Source organism: Pristiophorus japonicus, chromosome 5 (genome assembly GCF_044704955.1).
Source record: "Pristiophorus japonicus isolate sPriJap1 chromosome 5, sPriJap1.hap1, whole genome shotgun sequence".
Taxonomy (NCBI): Eukaryota; Metazoa; Chordata; class Chondrichthyes; family Pristiophoridae; genus Pristiophorus; species Pristiophorus japonicus.
The window spans coordinates 75156881-75176421 of record NC_091981.1 but is presented as its reverse complement, the minus strand read 5'-3'; the positions used below and the strand labels follow the sequence as shown (position 1 = coordinate 75176421).

The following is a 19541-nucleotide window of genomic DNA, read 5'->3' as shown; positions in this document are numbered from 1 at the left end:
GCTTTTGCAGTCAGTTTTTATGTTCCCAGAAATCTTCCTATCCTACTCTATTTTCCCCCTCCTAATTAAACCCTTTGTCCTCCTCTGATGAATTCTATATTTCTCCCAGTCCTCAGGTTTGCTGCTTTTTCTGGCCAATTTATATGCCTCTTCCTTGGATTTAATACTATCCTTAATTTCCCTTGTTAGCCACAGTTGAGCCACCTTCCCTGTTTTATTTTTACTCCAGACAGGGATGTACAATTGTTGAAGTTCATCCATGTAAATTATAAATGTTTGCCTTTGCCAATCCACCATGAACCCTTCAAGTTTCATTCACCAGTCTATTCTAGACAATTCACGACTCATACCATCGAAGTTACCTTTCCTTAAGTTCAGGACCCTAGTCTCTGAATTAACTGTATCACTCTCCATCTTAATAAAGAATTCTACCATATTATCATTGCTCTTTCCCAAGGGGCCTCGCACAACAAGATTGCTAATTAGTCCTTTCTCATTTCATATCACCCAGTCTAGGATGGCCAGCCCTCTAGTTGGTTCCTCGACTTATTGGTCTAGAAAACCATCCCTAATACACTCCCGGAAATCCTCCTCCACTGTATTGCTACTAATTTGGTAAGCCCAATCTATATGTAGATTAAAGTCGCCCATGATAACTGCTGTACCTTTATTGCATGCATCCCCAATTTCTTGTTTGGTGCTGTCCCCAACCTCATTACTCCTGTTTTCTGGTCTGTACACAACTCCCACCAGCGTTTTCTGCCCTTTGGTATTCCACAGCTCCACCCATACAGATTCCACATCATCCAAGCTAATGTCCTTCCTTACTATTGCGTTAATTTCCTCTTTAACCAGCAATGCTACCCCACCTCCTTTTCCTTTCTGTCTATCCTTCCTGAATGTTGAATACTCCTGGATGTTGAATTCCCAACCTTGGTCACCCTGGAGCCATGTCTCCCTGATGCCAATTATATCATATTCGTTAAGTGCTGCCTGCACAGTTAAGTCATCCACCTTATTACGAATACTCCTTGCATTGAGGCACAGAGCCTTCTGGCTTGTCTTTTTAACACACTTTGCCCCTTTTGAATTTTGCTGTAATTTGGCCCTTTTTGACTTTTGCCTTGGGTTTCTCTGCCCTCCACTTTTACTTTTTTTTTCTATCGTTTGCTTCTGCCCCCATGCTACTTCCCTCTGTCTCAGGTTCCCATCCCCCTGTCATATTAGTCTAACCCCTCCTCAACAGCACTAGCAAACACACCCCCGAGGACATTGGTTCCGGTCCTGCCCAGGTGCAGACCGTCCGGTTTGTACTGGTCCCACCTCCCCCAGAACCGGTTCCAATGTCCCAGGAATTTGAATCCCTCCCTTCTGCACCACTCCTCAAATCACGTATTCATCTGAGCTATCCTGTCATTCCTACTCTGACTAGCATGTGGCATTGGTAGCAATCCTGAGATTACGAGCTTGAGGTGCTACTTTTTAATTTAACTCCTAGCTCCCTAAATTCAGCTTGTCGGACTTCATCCCATTTTTAACCTACATCGTTGGTATCTATATGCACCACGACAACTGGCTGTTCACCCTCCCCCTCCAAAATGTCCTGCAGCCGCTCCGAGACATCCTTGACCCTTGCACCAGGGAGGCACCACATCATCTTGGAGTCTCGATTGCGGCCACAGAAACGCCTATCTATTCCCCTTACAATAGAATCCCACTCTTTTTCCTACCCTCCTGTGCAGCAGAGCCACCCACGGTGCCATGAACTTGGCTGCTGCTGCTCCCCCCTGATGAGTCATCCGCCCCAACAGTACCCAAAACGGTGTATCTGTTTTGGAGGGGGATGGCTGCAGAGGACCCCTACATCATCTTCCTTCCACTGCTCTTCCTGTTGGTCACCCATTCCCTATCCTTTACCTGCGGTGTGACCAACTCACTAAACGTGATATTCACGACATCCTCAGCATCGCGGATGCTCCAGAGTGAATCCATCCGCAGCTCCAGTGCCGCAATGCGGTCTGTCAGGAGCTGCAGCAGGATACACTTTCCGTACATGTAGTCGTCAGGGACACTGGAAGCGTCCCTGAGTTCCCACATAGCACAGGAGGAGCATGACACGTGTCTGAGCTCTCCTACCATGAATTAACCCTTAGATTAACCTAATTAGGCAATAATGTCAAAGGTTACCTACTGATAACGAAATAAAAAGAAGAAAAAAAGATTAAATACTCACCAATCCACCAGCCAATCACTTACCCGCTTGGCTGTGATGTCACCTTTTGATTTCTTTCTATTTCTTTGATTACCTTCTGCCCCTGCCCCTGCACCAGCTGGCCTCCTCGAACTCTCGGGCCTTTATAGGCTGCTCGTCTCCCTGAACTCCCGCTCCTGTGGCCACCTCCTCAAACTCTCGGGCCTTTATAGGCTGCTCGACTCCCTGAACTCCCGCTCCTGTGGCCACCTCCTCAAACTCGGGCCTTTATAGGCTGCTCGTCTCCCTGAACTCCCGCTCTTGTGGCCGCCTCTCTGAACTCTCAGGCCTTTATAGGACGCTTGTCTCCCTGAACTCCCGCTCCTGTGGCCACCTCCTCGAACTCTCGGGCCTTTATAGGCTGCTCGTCTCCCTGAACTCCCGCTCCTGTGGCCACCTCCTCAAACTCTCGGGCCTTTATAGACCGCTCGACTCCCTGAACTCCCACTCCTGTGGCCGCCTCTCTGAACTCTCAGGCCTTTATAGGCCGCTCGACTCCCCGAACTCCCGCTCCTGTGGCCGGGATCATCAATACCTCCACTATTTCTAGGGCCACTTCCTTAAGTACTCTGGGATGCAGACTATCAGGCCCTGGGGGTTTATCAGCCTTCAATCCCATCAAATTCCCTAACACAATTTCCTGACTAATGAGGGTTTCCTTCAGTTACTCCTTCTCGCTAGACCTTCGGTCCCCTAGTATTTCTAGAAGGTCATTTGTGTCTTCCTTTGTGAAGACAGAACCAAATTATTTGTTCAATTGGTCTGCCATTTCTTTGTTCCCCATTATAAATTCACCTGATTCTGACTGCAAGGGACCTACGTTTGTCTGCACTAATCTTTTTCTCTTCACATATGTATAGAAGCTTCACATATCTATCAGATCACCTGTGTGTTTACAGTACTTCATGCTGGAAGTCGATTGAAGCAGTGAGACTTGATTTCAGATCAATGGGTAGCTGGTCATTTATCTGTCTGTTAATTATTTGTATTCAGAGCAAGGCCTTGAAGTGACTGAAAGCAGAGCAAAGCCTCAGCCAATGAGTCAAACGGTGTAGTCAGTAGAGCAACGAAGTTCTGTTCGCGATTGAAGGAAATCAAGTTTCTTCAGAGATCCAGCAGTTGCAGGCTCTGAGGCCAAGAACAAAGGCATGCTGGGGGATGGGCAGTGGTCCCTGCAGACTTGGACTTCTGGACTTCGGTGGACATCGCTGAGCTACGTTTCTGCTTTGAACTACATTGAATTACACCGCTACGTTTCGACACTGGTTTCTATACACGCGAGCGCCAGCCATGGGCAGCGTGGCAGCCCCGACCTGCGATAAACCATCAGCGGCAGGTCGGGGCCATAAAAGGAGTGGTGAACGGGGGCCATGGTCAGCGTGGAGGCGTACCACTGCAAGGTACAGCGCGAGCTGGTGCAGGAAGGCGACGGCAGCGAAGAGGGATGTCATCAAGGTCCAGGTTGGTAATTGGAGCGTGGACAGATGCAGCAGGAGTGGTGACTTTGGGGCGAAGGAGTGGTGAGAGATTTTAGAGGGACGTGATGGTGGCCCAGGAGAGGCGTGAGTTCAGGGCCAGAAGAGGCGAGGGCCCAGGGGCAGCACGGGCCAGCCCACACTGTGATATGTGTGCGAACTAGGTCCGTGCAGCAGAGTAGGTCTCCAGTCATTTTGGATAAACCTTGCCACTGGGCCAAGACCTAACTTTGTCAAGCCCGTGTGGTGGCTGGTGTGCAACGGCCACCCCACATTAAAAAAAATCCACGCACAGGCATCTTCCATCCTTCAGGATGTAGTTCAGGACCTGGAATATTAGGTCCTTCATTGAAACACCTGTGAACTCATCCTTTTTTGGAGTGGAAGCAAGTCATCCTCATTTCAAGGGACTACCTATGATTATGATGATGAATTATTTGTATGTACCATTGTTATTATGCAAGGAAACGAGTGTTCAAAGGCTTTTTTGGTATGAGATGAGTTTGAGAGATTCTGGAAATTCGGAAGGTGCGTGTCTCACAAGCAGTGAGCTAGCTTTATGAAGTGTCTCAGTAAATTTCATACTGGGTTTGTGAAGTATGAATGTTTAAATTTAAGTCCTAATCCTGCCATTACTACAACTGAGTGTATGTGTAATTCCAACCTTTAAAGCAACAAAGCGAAAAGAGCAAGAAAACTGTCCAACAGTTTGTAAGAAATGTACGGCTATAATCATGGGCGATTTTAATCTTCATATTGATTGGACAAATCAAATTGGCCAAGGTAGCCTTGAGGAAGAGTTCATAGAGTATATCTGGGATGGTTTCCTTGATCAGTATGTTGTAGAAACAACCAGGGAGCAGGCTATCTTAGATCTGGTACTGTGTAATGAGGCAGGATTAATAAATGATCTAGTAAAGGATCCTCTTGGAAAGAGTGATCTTAGCATGGTTGAATTTCAAATTCAGTTGGACGGTGAGAAAGTTGGGTCTCAAACCAGTGTCCTGATCATAAATAAAGACGATTACAAAGGTATGAAAGCAGAGTTGGCTAAAGTGGACTGGGAAAATAGATTGAAGTGTAAGACGGTTGATGAGCAGTGACAGACATTTAAGGAGATATTTTATAGGGCTCAACAAAAATATATTCCAGTGAGAAGGAAAGACTTTAAGAGAAGGGAGAAACATCTGTGACTAAGTAAAGAAATAAAGGATGGTATCAAATTGAAAACAATGACAAACAATGTTGTCAAGAATAGTGGGGAGGCCAGAGGATTGGGAATTTTTGAAAAACCAGCAAAGGATGACTAAAAAAATAATAAAGGGAGAGAAGATGGATTACAAGAGTAACTAGCAAGAAATATAAAAACAGATAATAAGAGCTCCTACATAAAACGGAAGAGGGTAGCTAAAGTAAATGTTGGTCCCCTATAATAGATAATCAAGGGGCAATAGGGAGGGGGGAACTTAATACAATCACTATCACTAAAGAAAAAGTACTCTCTAAAATAATGGAACTAAAAGTGAACAAATCCCCTGGACCTCATGGCCTGCTTCCTAGGGTCTTAAAATAAATGGCTGCAGAGCGAGTGGATGCATTGGTTGCAATCTACCAACATTTCCTGGAGTCTGGAGAGCAGATTGGAAAATTGCTAATGTAACGCCCCCTATTTAAAAAAGGAGGCAGACAGAAAGCAGGAAACTATAGACCAGTTAGCCTAACATCTGTGGTTGGGAAAATGCTGGAGTCTATTATTAAGGAAGAAGTAGCAGGACATTTAGAAAATCATAATGCAGTCAAGCAGAGTCAGCATGGTTTTATGAAAGGGAAATCATGTTTGACAAAGTTGCTGGAGTTCTTTGAGGATGTTAATGAGCAGGGTGAATAAAGGGGAACCAGTGGATGTGGTGTATTTGGATTTCCAGAAGGCGTTCGATAAGGTGCCACATAAGAGGTTACTGCACAAGATAAATGCTCACGGGGTTGGGGGTAATATATTAGCATTGATAAAGGATTGGCTAACTAACAGAAACAGAGATAAATGGGTCATTTTCCAATCGGTAAACGATAACTAGTGGGGTGCCATAGGGATCGGTGCTGGGGCCTCAACTATTTACAATCTGTATTAATGACTTGGATGAAGGGACCGAGTGTAATGTAGCCAAGTTTGCTGATGATACAAAGATGGGTGGGAAAGCAAATTGTGAGGAGGACACAAATAATCTACAAAGGGATATAGACAGGCTAAATGAATGGACAAACATTTGGCAGATGAGTATAATGTGAGAAAGTGTGAGGTTATCCACTTTGGCAGGAAAAATAAAAAAGCAAATTATTATTTAAATGGAGAGAGATTACAAAATGCTGCAGTACAGAGGGACCTGGGGGTCCTTGTGCATGAAACACAAAAGGTTAGTATGCAGGTACAGCAAGTTATCAGGAAGGCAAATGGAATGTTAGCCTTTATTGAAGGGGAGGTCGAGTATAAAAGCAGGAAAGTCCTGCTACAATTGTACAGAGTATTGGTGAGCCCACACCTAGAGTACTGTGTACAGTTTTGGTCTCTTATTTAAAAAGGGATATAGTTGCATTGGAGGCATTTCAGAGAAGGTTCATTCAGTTGATTCCTGAGATGAAGGGATCGACTTATGAAGAAAGGTTGAGCAGGTTGGGCCTATACTCATTGGAGTTTAGACCAATGAGAGATGATATTGAAACATGTAAGTTACTGAGGGGGCTCGACAAGCTAGATGCAGAGAGAATGTTTCCACTCATGGAGGAATCTAAAACTAGGGGGCATATTTTAAGAATAAGGGGTCGCCCATTTAGAACTGAGATGAGGAGGAATTTCTTCTCTCAGAGGGTCGCAAATCTGTGGAATTCTTTGCCCCAGAGAGCTGTGGAGGCTGGGTCATTGAATATATTTAAGGTGGAGATAGACAGATTTTTAATGATAAGAGAGTGAAGTGTAATGGAGAGCGGACAGGGAAGTGGAGCTGAGCCCAAGATCTTATTAAATGGCGGAGCAGTCGCGAGGGGCCAAATGGCCTACTCTTGCTTCTATTCTTATGTTCACATGTTCTTAATATCATATCCACCTAGTCTGTCTCCCTGGTAAACACTGAAGCAAAGTAATTAATATTTCTGCCATCTCTCTATTGTTACCTGTGGTAGTATCCTGTCGAACCCTCAATGGCTTTGTTCCCCTAATTGTAGAAAGCTTTTTCTGCAGCCAAGAACGAGAATCCTGTAGGGCGTGTTGCCTACAGGGTAAGGGATATCTCACAGCGGCTGGAGAGGAACTTGGAAAGGGAAGTTGTCGGAGCCCCTGTTGGAACAAACGACATAGGTAGTAACAGGGAGTATTTGGAACAGAGGAGGCTGATGGAAATTTAATTGAGGTGTATAAAATTATGAGGGGCCTAGATAGAGTGGATAAGAAGGATATATTTCCCTTAACAGAGAGGTCAGTAACCAGGGAGCATAGAATTAAAGTAATTGATAGAAGGATTAGAGGGGAGTTGAGGAGAATTTTTTTCACCTAGAGAATAGTGGGGGTTTGGAATGCACTGCCTGAAAGAGTGGTTGAGGCAGAAACCCTGATTGCATTTAAAAAGTACTTGGATGTGCACTTGAAGTGCTGTAACTTGCAAGGCTATGGACCAAGAGCTGGAATGTGAAATTAGGCTGGATAGCTCTTTTTCAGTTGGCACAGACACGATGGGCTGAATGGCCTCCTTCTGTGCCATAAATTTCTATGATTCTATGTGTAATTTTTGGTGTGTCACAAGTAAGGTATGAAGGCTGCCAATAAATACCGCTAAGCAATTTTTCTGCTGGAATTCCAACAGTTGTAAGACTCCGCATGCCCCCCATGGATATTAGCACAAACCTGTGAAGAACTGGCGAGTGAGGAATTTGAATGAAGAGTTTTTGCTTCCTTATCTGACTCTTCATTGTGTTTTGCTACTGGGCAGAGTTGTGCTTTATTTTCCCTACTAATTGTCTTGATGCTGTTTTTTGATCTGCTCCCGTTGTTTAGGCAAAGGCAGCTCAAGCATCTCATCTGACATGAGTTCAAGTACAGATCACACGCCGACCAAAGCCAGAAGGAATGCAGCTACCAGCGAAGGTAGGCATCTGGTCCTCATTAAAACCTCTTGTCCTTTTGTGCTAGGCTGATTTTTTGGGGAAATACTTTTTAATTAAAACCAACTCAGCTTTTGCTGGAGTGCAGGACTTTGTTTTGCTCTGAAAAAAGATATTGTGCAGTTCAAAAAAGCAACATAATCTCACAAAATATGATGGTGCAATTATATATTGTAGTTGGAAATCAACAGCACAATGCATAAAGCTCCAGTGTCCCTCCATTGTTTAATCCGTTCCGGTGCGATAGGGTAAAGGTAGAGAAGATGTTTCCACTTGTGGGGGAGTTCAAAACTCTGAGTCATAATTCTAAGATAGCTTGTAATAAATCCAATAAGGAATTCAAGTGAAACTTTTAACACACAGTGGTGAGAATTTGGAACTCACTACTGTATGGAGTGGTTGAGGCGATTACCATAGATGCATTTAACGGCATACTAGTTAAGTACATGAATAAAAAGATATGTCGGTAGGGTGAGACGAAGTAAGGTGGGAGGGGGCTTGTGTGGAGCATAAACACTGGCATAGCCCTATTGGACCAAATGGCCTGTTGCTGTGCTGTAAATTCTATGCAATTACTAAAATTACTTTCCAAAATAGTATTACAGGTTGAACCTTTCTTATCCAGGACTCCCTTATCCGGCACCACATCTCGTCCGGGACCATTCCTGACCGTCGGGTGGCGCATGCACAGAACGCGACTGTCAACATCTTACTCACCAATATAATTTATCTCCTCGATCAGCTGCTTCATCCTCTTCGCCCTGCTGGAAGTCTTACAACCACAGTCCTCGGGCCAGCTGCTCCTCCACATAGCGCTTCCTCATGGGGCGGGGGGGGGGGTCGGGCCGATGCTTCTGGGCCCGCTGGCTATTCTGGGCCCACCGGCCCGCCAACTGTTCCGAGGCCCACCAGCCCGCTGGGTCTTCTGGGCCTGCCTGCCCGCCGACTGTTCCGAGGCCCACCGGCCCGCTGGGTCTTCTGGGCCTGCCTGCCCGGCGACTCGCTGGGGCCTGCCAATTTGCCGGGGCCCGCTGGCTCGCTGACTGTTCCTGGGCCCGCCAACTCTTCAGGGCCCGCCGGCCTGTCGACATTTCGGAGCCCGCCAGCTCTTCGGGGCCCGCCGACCTGCCGTCTTTTCAGGGCTTGCCGGCTCTTTGGGGCCCGCCAGCCTGCTGGCTCTTTGGACTCACTGGCTCTTCTGGGCCCCCTGCACACTGGCTGACTGACTGACTGACATTCGGTCCAACCAATCGGCACACTCACATACTTACCCCAGCAACAACACTTAAAGGCCCAGTCCACTTTAAATACGTGACCTCCCCTCATCCGGCAAGATCCTTCGTTTGGGACAGGCCAGGGCCCAAGGATTCTGTTAAGGGAGGTTCAACCTGTACCTTTTAAGTACATTTTGTACAGAACATTTTTCCTGTTCAGTTCAAGCACTGAGCTTTAGTAATTTAATGTCGGTTATGTTTATTCACATTTAGAGTTGGCAATCATGTGGGTAGACAGTAAACTAATTGGTACCAAGCATGACTGTCACCAATGGATTGTGCTCTCAGTCATTCCCATATGTTTGACTGACAGCTCTGAAGGTAAATGATTACATTAAGGGAACAAAGTTTCAATATTAGGTTGAAGTTGAGGTTATCTTGGGAAGTCATTCAGAATTAGAATTGCAAAAGAAGAAAAAATATTTTGGTTATTGCTGCTTCAATTTTACATTTTATTTTAGGCTGAATCCACCAACTGGGCACCAGACTTTAGGAAGCATGTCAAGGCCTTAGAGAGGGTGCATAGGAAATTTATTAGAATGGTACCAGGGATGCAAGACTTCAATGATGTGGAGAGACTGGGATTGCTCTCCAGAGAACAGAGAAGGTTAAGGGGGAGATTTGATGGAGGTGCTCAAAACCTTGAAGGGTTTTGATAGAGTAAATAAGGAGAAATGGTTTTCAATGGGAGAAGGATTGATAACCAGACTTAAGGTAATTGGCAAAAGAACCAGAGCGACATGAGGAAAAAAAAGTTTACGCAGCGAGTTTAAGTGATGCACTGCCTGAAACTGTGGTGGAAGCAGATTCAGTAGTAACTTTCCAAAGGGAATTGGATTAATAGGTAAAAAGGAAAATATTTCAGGGCTATGATGAAAGGGCAGGGATGGGACTAATTGGATAGGTCTTTCAAAGAGCCAGCAGAGGCACAATGGGCCTAATGGCCTCCTTTTGTGCTGTATCCTTCTATGATTCTATGAAAGCTGTTTTGCTCCTTCTAAGAACATAAGAAATAGGAGCAGGAGTAGGACATTTGGCCCCTCGAGCCTGCTCCGCCATTCAATAAGATCATGGCTGATTTGATCATGGACTCGGCTCCACTTCCTTGCCCGCTCCTCATAACCTCTTAGCCCCTTATCGTTTAAGAAACTGTCTATTTCTGTCTTAAATTTATTCAATGTCCCAGCTTCTACAGCTCTCTGAGGCAGCGAATTCCACAGATTTACAACCTTCCGAAAGAAGAAATTTCTCCTCATCTCTGTTTTAAATGGGCGGCCCCTTATTCTAAGATCATGCCCTCTAGTTCTAGTCTCCCCCATCAGCAGAAACATCCTCTCTGCATCCACCTTGTCAAGCCCCCTCATAATATTATACATTTCGATAAGATCACCAATCATTCTTCTGAATTCGAATGAGTAGAGGCCCAACCTACTCAACCTTTCCTTAAAAAAAATGCACAAGTCAGATGACCAAAACATTTTTTAATTAAGCCATTCTGCTGAATTTACAGTTGGAACTCTGGGAATTCATATACAACATCTTTGTCAGTTAGCTTCTTGTAGTCAAACCCCTCATCCCCAGAATCAACCTAGAGAACCTTCTCTGAACTACCTCTAAAGCAAGTATGTCCTTTCGTAAATATGGAAACCAAAACTGCACGCAGTATTCCAGGTGTTGCCTCACCAATACCCTGTACAACTGTAGCAAGTCTTCCCTGCTTTTATACTCCATCCCCTTTGCAATAAAGGCCAAGATACCATTGGCCTTCCTGATCACTTGCTTTACCTACATACTATCCTTTTGTGTTTCATGCACAAGTACCCCCAGGTCCCGCTGTACTACGGCACTGTGCAATCTTTCTCCATTTAAATAATAACTTTTTGATTTTTTTCCTGCCAAAGTGCATGACCTCACACTTTCCAACATTATACTCCAACTGCCAAATGTTTGGCCACTCACTTAGCCTGTCTATGTCCTTTTGTAGATTGTTTGTGTCCTCCTCACACATTGCTTTTCCTCCCATCTTTCTATCGTCAGCAAACTTGGCTACGTTACACTGAGTCCCTTCTTCCAAGTCGTTAATGTGGATTGTAAATAGTTGGGGTCCCAGCACTGATCCCTACGGCACCCCACTAGTTACTGGTTGCCAATCAGAGAATTAACCATTTATCCCGACTCTCTGTTTTCTGTTGGTTAGCCAATCCTCTATCCATGCTAATATATTACCCCCACCCCCATGAGTTTTTATCTTGTGCAGTAACCTTTTATGTGGTACCTTATCGAATGCCTTCTGGAAATCCAAATACACCACATTCACTGGTTCCCCCTTATACACCCTGCTCGTCACATCCTCAAAGAACTCTAGCAAATTTGTAAAACACGATTTCCCTTTCATAAAACCATGCTGACTCTGCTTGATTGAATCATGCTTTTCCAAATCTCCCGCTACTGCTTCCTTAATAATGGACTCCAGAATTTTCCCAACGACAGATGTTGGGTATACTGGTCTATAGTTTCCTGCTCTTTGTCTGCCTCCTTTTTTAAATTGGGGCGTTACATTTGCGGTTTTCCAATCTGCTGGAACCACCCCAGAATCCAAGGAGTTTTGGTAGATTACAACCAATGTATCCACTCTCTCTGCAGTCACTTTTCTTAAGACCCTAGGGGACTTGTCTGTCTTTAGTCCCATTATTTTACCTACTACTACTTCATTAGTGATAGTGATTGTATTTAGTTCATCCCTATCTATAGTCCCTTGATTATCCACTATTGGGATGTTTTTAGTGTCTTCCACCATGAAGACCGACACAAAATATTTCTTCTGCGTCTCTCCATTATTAATTCCCCAGTCTCATCCTCCAGGTGACCAACATTTACTTTAGGCACTCTTTTCCTTTTTATGTACCTGTAGAAACTCTTACTATCTGTTTTTATATTTCGTGCTAGTTAACTTTCATAATCTATCTTCCCTCTCAATCATTTTTTTAGTCGTTCTCTGCTGGCTTTAAAACATTTCCCAATCCTCTGGCCTGCCACTAGTCTTGGCCACATTGTATGCCTTTGTTTTCAATTTGACACCCTCCCTTATTTCCTTAGTTAGCCACGGATGGTTATCCCTTCTCTTACAGTCTTTCCTTCTCATTGGGATATATTTTTGTTGCGCGTTATGAAATATCTCCTTAAATGTCTGCTACTGCTCATCAACCGTCCCATACTTTAATCTATTTTCCCAGTCCACTTTAGCCAACTCTGCCCTCATATTGCTACTTTATTTAAGCTTAGTACCCTGGTTTGAGAACTAACTTACTCACCCTCCAACTGTATTTGAAATTCAATCATATTAAGGTCAGTCATTCCTGTCGGATCTTTTACCAAGCGATCATTTATTAATCCTGCCTCATTACGCAGTACTAAATCTAAGATAGCCTGCTCCCTGGTTGGTTTCGCAATGTATTGTTCAAGGAAACCATCCCAGATACACTCTATGAAATCCTCCTCAAGGCTACCCTGGCCAATTTGCTTTGTCGAATCAATATGAAGGTTAAAATCACCCATGATTATTGCCATTCCTTTATTACAAGCCTCCATTATTTGTTGATTTATACTCCGTCCAACAGAGTAGCTAATGTTAGGGGGCCTATAGACATCGCCCACCAGCGACTTTTTCCCTTTATTATTCATTTTCTCCACTCAAACTGATTCAACATCTTGATCGTCTGAGTCAATATCGTTACTCACCAATGCACTGATGCTATCCTTTATTAACAGTGCTCCCCACCTCCTATTCCTTTCTGGCTGTTCTTCCGAATTGTCAAATACCCCTGAATATTTAGTTCCCAGTCCTGGTCACCTTGCAATCATGTCTCTGTAATAGCTACCAGATCATAGAAATATATAAAATAGTTGCAGGAGTAGGCCATTCGGCCCTTCGAGCCTGCACCGCCATTCAATAAGATCATGGCTGATCACTTCCTCAGTACCCCTTTCCTGCTTTCTCTCCATACCCCTTGATCCAGTTCGCCGTAAGGGCCATATCTAACTCCCTCTTGAACATATCCAATGAACTGGCATCAACAGCAGGGAATTCCACAGGTTTACAACTCTCTGAATGAAGAAGTTTTTCCTCATCTCAGTCCTAAATGGCCTAACCCTTATCCTTAGACTGTGACCCCTGGTTCTGGACTTCCCCAACATCGGGAACGTCCTTCCCGCATCTAACCTGTCCAGTTCTGTCAGAATCTTATACGTTTCTATGAGATCCCCTCTCATCCTTCTAAACTCCAGTGAATAAAGGCCCAGTTGATCCAGTCTCTCCTCATACCCATTTGTATCTATTTGTGCTGTCAACTCATTTATTTTGTTACGAATGCTACGTGCATTTAGACAAGGAGCTTTTAAATTTGTTTTTTTACCCTTTTTTTCCTGCTTGCTTCCTCTGTCCTTCAAACTCACTTTCTATATTTTTGCTTTCTAATTTCAGCTTTACTCCCATCCTTACTGAATCTATTCTCAAGTTCCCATCCCCCTGCCAAGCTAGTTTAAACCCTCCCGAACAGCACGAGCATACCCCCACATATTGGTCCCGGCTCTGTTGAGGTGCTACCCGTCCAGCTTGTACAGGTCCCACCTCCCCCAGAAGCAGTCTCAATGCCTTAGGAATCTAAAGCCCTCCCGCCTGAACCAACTCTCCAGCCATGCATTCATCTGCTCTATCCTCCTATTTCTAGCTCATGGCACCGGGAGTAATTCGGAGATAACTACCTTCGAGGTTCTGCTTTTTAGTCTCTCTCCTAGCTCCCTAAACTCTGCCTGCAGGACCTCATCCCATTTTCTACCTGTCATTGGTCCCGATATGGACCACGACCTCTAATGCTGTCTCTTCTGGCTGAAAAGATGTATTTTGTCAGCGAAGCATGGAGCACATTGATGTTACAAGTTGTAGTGAAGACTGTGTTCTACTTGATGAGCAATTCCCCCCTCCCCACCCTGAGATTGAAAGGAACTGTAAAACTATAATGTATTATCAGGAGTTGATGGGCGGGGGGGGGGGGGGGAAATAAGGAGAGAAAATTAGGCTCAAGCACAGATAAAGCAGTCGGCTCATGTTCTGATGAACGTCACCAGCTGCTGGTGCCAAATACGCAAGCATGTTGACCTCTGGCCCTTCCCACTGAGAGTTCAGAAATTTAATGTTAAGAACCCAGCCAAAAAATCTTGGCAATTGGGAAGCTTTTCATCATTGGGGAGTGAACATAGTATCTAATGCAGGAAACACCAGTTCAGGATATTTTGGTACCCTAGGGGTTCCTGAAGTGTCTCCTCCGATAGCCTTTTGTAGTTTATACTTAACTTTTAAAAAGCAAACCAGAAAAATATATCTGTCAAAAGGAAAATACTCCAACGATTTTAAAAACAAAAAGATCAGTGTTGCTTTGTGCCAGCTGTTTAACACCAGTTTTTACTGGTACACTAGAAACAAGTTGTCAACTTATTTTTGTAGCACTACAATCATCCTGTAAATTTGAATAAAGGTTTATAGAAAGGTTACTTCTTTTTATCTTTCACTTGTTACCAATGATAGATATTGTTCCCTCCCCCCCCCCCCCCACCCAATATTGATTCCTATCGACTTTCAGTTAGGAGAGCAGGATCATCATTATTGTAGACATTTTCCATGGCCAGCCTAAAGGAAGACCTACGGGCTTGGTCATATTATCGGGCCTTCCTTTTTGATCCAATCTTGGATGTGGTTTCACTGCTCCATTTATTGCCTCGGCTGACAACAAACAAAACACTGACCAATCTGAAGCTGATTTAAGCTACTATTCAAAATTGTGATTTTAAAAAAATGTGATGCTCTTCTGGTTAAACTTGAACTGTTGGGAGTGAATTTACGCAGAGGTTCCAGATGTTTTTTCTGAGGTTTCGGTGGCCTTTCTGCCGAAGTTATGGCAGACAAGCAGGAGAATCTTCCTGGAAATTTACCCTCAGTGTTTCTTAAATAATATCTACATCTGTGCAAATTGCTACTATGATAGAAATGTGACAGTTACGAAATGTAATTTAAATTATAGTGAAGCCAGAGCTCCGGGTTTTATTTCTTTCTAACTTGAGATCCTGCAGGCAGCATAAATATACAACTCTGTCCAGAAGCATCACATATCGATGACAAAATTAAACACATCTCTGTTAACTGCTTTCCTGAAGGGAGGTTGTTGTCTTTTGTGTATGTGTGCATGAGGCGAATACACGAACCTTATCTGAAGTATAGCTTCCAAAAATGACGCATCTTTATTTATATTATGACAATTTATGCAAAGTTGCCACTGTGGGAAAGAGGCATGGCCGTTATCTGTAATGGCTGAAAGATCTGTCATTTATGGAGGAATGCATGGGTGGGGGTTGAGAATGCACAGAAGGCCAGACTCAGATGACGGAAGAGCATGGGAGGGGGCATAACGCTGGAAAATGTTGCAGAGGTAAGGCGAGGGAAAGGGGCAAAGCCATAGGGCGATTTCTCCAATGTTTTATTTGCTGATCTGACCTCCACCATCCACAAACTGCAACTTGTCCAAACTTCCAGCGTCATACTAAGCCCCGCTTGCCATTCCCTTTGATCTACACTGGTTCGATGTCCCTAACGCAAGAATTCTAAATTTGGTGGCGATGGGAAGGAAATTGCAGAATGATGAGATCAGCGCTGGGGGTGGTGATGGGCAGTAGGATGGTCAAGTGCAGGTATAAGGAGAGGGACAAGGTGGCTACGGACGTGTTGATGTTGAAGATAAAAAAATCCATGAGCTCTGCACACACACTGTTGGAGGTGAAGGTAGAATGGTTATGGAAGGAGGTGGTTTGTTGTGGAGAAACGGAGTCATAAATGATCCTGGCGTATTATGAGGATTTCGCTGTGGGGAGGAAGACATGGTAATGTTTGACCGAATTCATCCAGATCTGGAGGTGGATGTTAAGGTTGTTCAAGCACTGACCTTTCTTTTCTGGTAGCCTAATGTTCCTTTTGAAACATCGGGTCTGATAACGATGGCCGGCACATCTTATGCTGAAGTGCATTGACTGCGGTTTCCGCTTATTATCAGATAAGGATGCCTCTGGCTTATCAGGTGCTTGATGCGTTCTGGATCTCTCTATTTGGTCCAAATTGGTGGTGTTGTGCACAAATAATGATTCCCACTAAAGTATAAATATGAAAAGTGTTGACATTTTGAGCATGGAGAGTTAATTGGGGAAATAATACATTGCCTTCAATGGAGAAGAAAAGGTTGGTGTGTGAAATGGGCTGCCAATTCGCTAGCCGCTGTTTTGCGTCACCTCATGCCAGGGCCATCAAGGGCACTTCCTGCTCACCTTGCATGCTGCATTTGTATCTCGAGTAAAATCAGGGCTCGGATCTCACCTGGTCATGTTTCTCCTGTACATCTTTAAATGTGGGATTGTGAATTATATGGCACTGTGATTTATAATCTGAATATTTTAGTGTTGTTCAAATGTAATATTGGATTCGTTATAATTATTTACATAGTTACTGCAATGTACGGATTTGATTTCATATTCTGTGATGAAAAAACACAATTATCTCACTTTGTTTATTGACAGTTTTATCATAGACAGCAACAACAATTTATATTTATATAGCGCCTTTAACGTAGTGAAACGTCTCAAGGCGCTTCACAGAAATATTATATTATAAAAATTTGAAACCGAGCTGCATAAGTAGAAAGCAGGTGACCAAAAGGTTGGTCAAAAAGATATGTTTTCAGGAGCGTCTTGAAGGATGAAAGAGAGGTAGAGAGGCGGAGAGGTTTAGGCAGGCAGTTCCAGAGCTTGGAACCGAGGCAACAGATGGTGGAGCGATTATAATCAGGGATGCTCAGGAGGGCAGAATTAGAGGAGCGCAAACATTTTGGGTTGTGGGGCTGAAGGAGGAGATTACAGAGATGGGGAAATTGAGGCGTTGCTTAACCGGAAGCCAATGCAGGTCAGCAAGCACAGGGGTGATGGGTGTGCGGGACTTGGTGCGAGTTAGGATATCAGCAGCCGAGTTTTGGATCACCTCAAGCAGGGTAGAATGTGGGAGGCCAGCCAGGAGTGCATTGGAATAATCAAGTCCAGAGGTCACAAAGGCATGGATGAGGGCTTCAGCAGCGGATGAGCTGAAGCAAGAGCGGAGACGAGCGATGTTAAGGAGGTAGAAATAGGCGGTCTTAGTTATGCTGCAGATATGTGATCAAAAGCTCATTTCAGGGTCAAGTAAGACACCAAGATTGTGAACAGTCTGGTTCAGCCTCAGGCAGAAGTTGGGGAGAGGGATGGAGTCAGTCTAGGGAACGGAGTTTGTGGCGGGACCGAAAACAGTGGCTTTGGTCTTCCCAATATTCATTTGGAGAAAATTTCTGCTCATTGAGAACTGGATGTCGGACAAGCAACCTGTCAGTTTAGGGACCGTGAAGGGGTCGAGCGAAGTGATAGTGAGGTGGAGCTGGGTTTCATCAGCGTACATGTGGAAACTGGTGCTGTGTTTCCGGATGATGTTGCCAAGGAGCAACATGTAGATGAGAAATAGACAACATGTCAGAGCTATTTGGCAAAAAGCCTTACAAAGTAATGGCTTGGAAACATTTTACTTAGAACTAATCAACCTTGGTGATCAATCACCTGCCTTCATTATCGCATCACCATTTTAATTTGTTGTCCTGAATTTATGCCCTCACTGATCCCAATCATCATAGGCAGTCCCTCGGAATCTAAGAAGACTTGCTTCCAATCCTGAAGTGAGTTCTTTTGTTGCTGAACAGTCCAATACAAGAGCCACAGACTCTGTCACAGGTGGGACAGATAGTCGTTGAGGGAAGGGGTGGGTGGATGGAATCATAGAATAGTGCAGCACAGAAGGAGGCCATTTGCCCTTCGAGTCTGCGGCAGCTCTTTTTAAGAGCAATCCAGTTAGTCCCACTCCCCCGTTCTTTCCCCAGATCCCTGCAATTTTTTCTCCTTCAAGTATTTATCTGATTCCCTTTTGAAAGCTACTATTGAATCTGTATCCACCATCACTAAGGTTGATTAGTCCTAAGTAGAACTTTTCCAAACCATTACTTTGTAAGGCTTTTTGCCAAATAGCTCGAACATGTTGTCTATTTCCCATCATCCGGAAACACGGCACCAGTTTCCACATGTACGCTGATGAAACCCAGCTCTACCTCACTACCACTTCTCTCGACCCCTCCACAGTCTCTAAATTGACAGTGCGCGTGCGTCTGCGCACTGTCTGAGGCTGAATTCCAGGATATAGTTGATATATTCACCGAGGCATATGAAAACATGGGCCTTGTACTTAACATCCGTAAGACAAAGGTCCTCCACCAGCCTGTCCTTGCTGCACAGCACTGCCCCCAGTCATCAAGACTCAGGACGTGGCCCTCGACAACGCGGACCATTTCCCATACCTCGGGAGCCTCTTATCAACAAAACCAGACATTGATGCGGAGATTCAACATCGCCTCCAGTGTGCCGCCTGAGGAAGAGTGTTCGAAGACCAGACCCTCAAATCTTACTACCAAGCTCATGGTCTACGGGGCTGTAGTAACACCCATCCTCCTGTATGGATCAGAGGCATGGACGATGTACAGAAGACACCTCAAGTCGCTGGAGATATATCACCAACGATGTCTCCGCAAGATCCTGCAAATCCCCTGGGAGGACAGGCGCACCAACATCAGTGTCCTCATCCAGGCTAACATCCCCAGCATTGAAGCACTGACCACATTCGATCAGCTTGCTGGGCAGGCCACATAGTACGCATGCCAGACATGAGACTTCCTAAACAAATGCTCTATGTGGATCTCCTTCACGGCAAATGAGCCAAAAGTGGGCAGCAGAAGCGTTACAAGGACACCCTCAAAGCCTCCCTGATAAAGTGCAACATCACCGCTGACACCTGGGAGTCCCCTGGCCGAAGACTGCCCTAGGTGGAGAAAGTGCATCCGGGAGGGCGTTGAGCTCTTTGAATCTCAATGCCGAGAACGTGAAGAGGTCAAGTACAAGTAGCAGAAGGAGCGTGCGGCAAACCAGTCCCACCCACCCCTTCCCTTGATGAATGTCTGTCCCACCTGTGACAGGGTCTGTGGTTCTCGTATTGGAATGATCAGCCATCAAAGAACTCACTTCAGGAGTGGAAGCAAGTCTTCCTCGATTCCGAGGGACTGTCTATGATGATGATGATGATGGTTATTGACCATTGGAAACAGTTTTGCTTTATGTACTCTATCTAAACTCCATGATTTTAAACACCTCTCTCAAATCTCGTCTGAGCCATCTCTGCTTTAAGGAGAACAACCCCAGCTTCTCCAGTCTATCCAGGTAATTGGAATCCCTTAT

At 44.7% G+C, this 19541-nt stretch overlaps 1 protein-coding gene across 1 annotated transcript in view; it reads left to right on the top strand.

The window, feature by feature from the left end:
* The window catches only part of fbxl7 (F-box and leucine-rich repeat protein 7), a 772156-nt gene that overhangs the window by 171234 nt on the left and 581381 nt on the right, over positions 1-19541 (top strand). The window contains exon 2 of the mRNA XM_070879884.1: positions 7769-7858. Coding sequence (XP_070735985.1) covers positions 7769-7858 — 90 coding nt within the window. The remainder of the gene's footprint in view (positions 1-7768; positions 7859-19541) is intronic.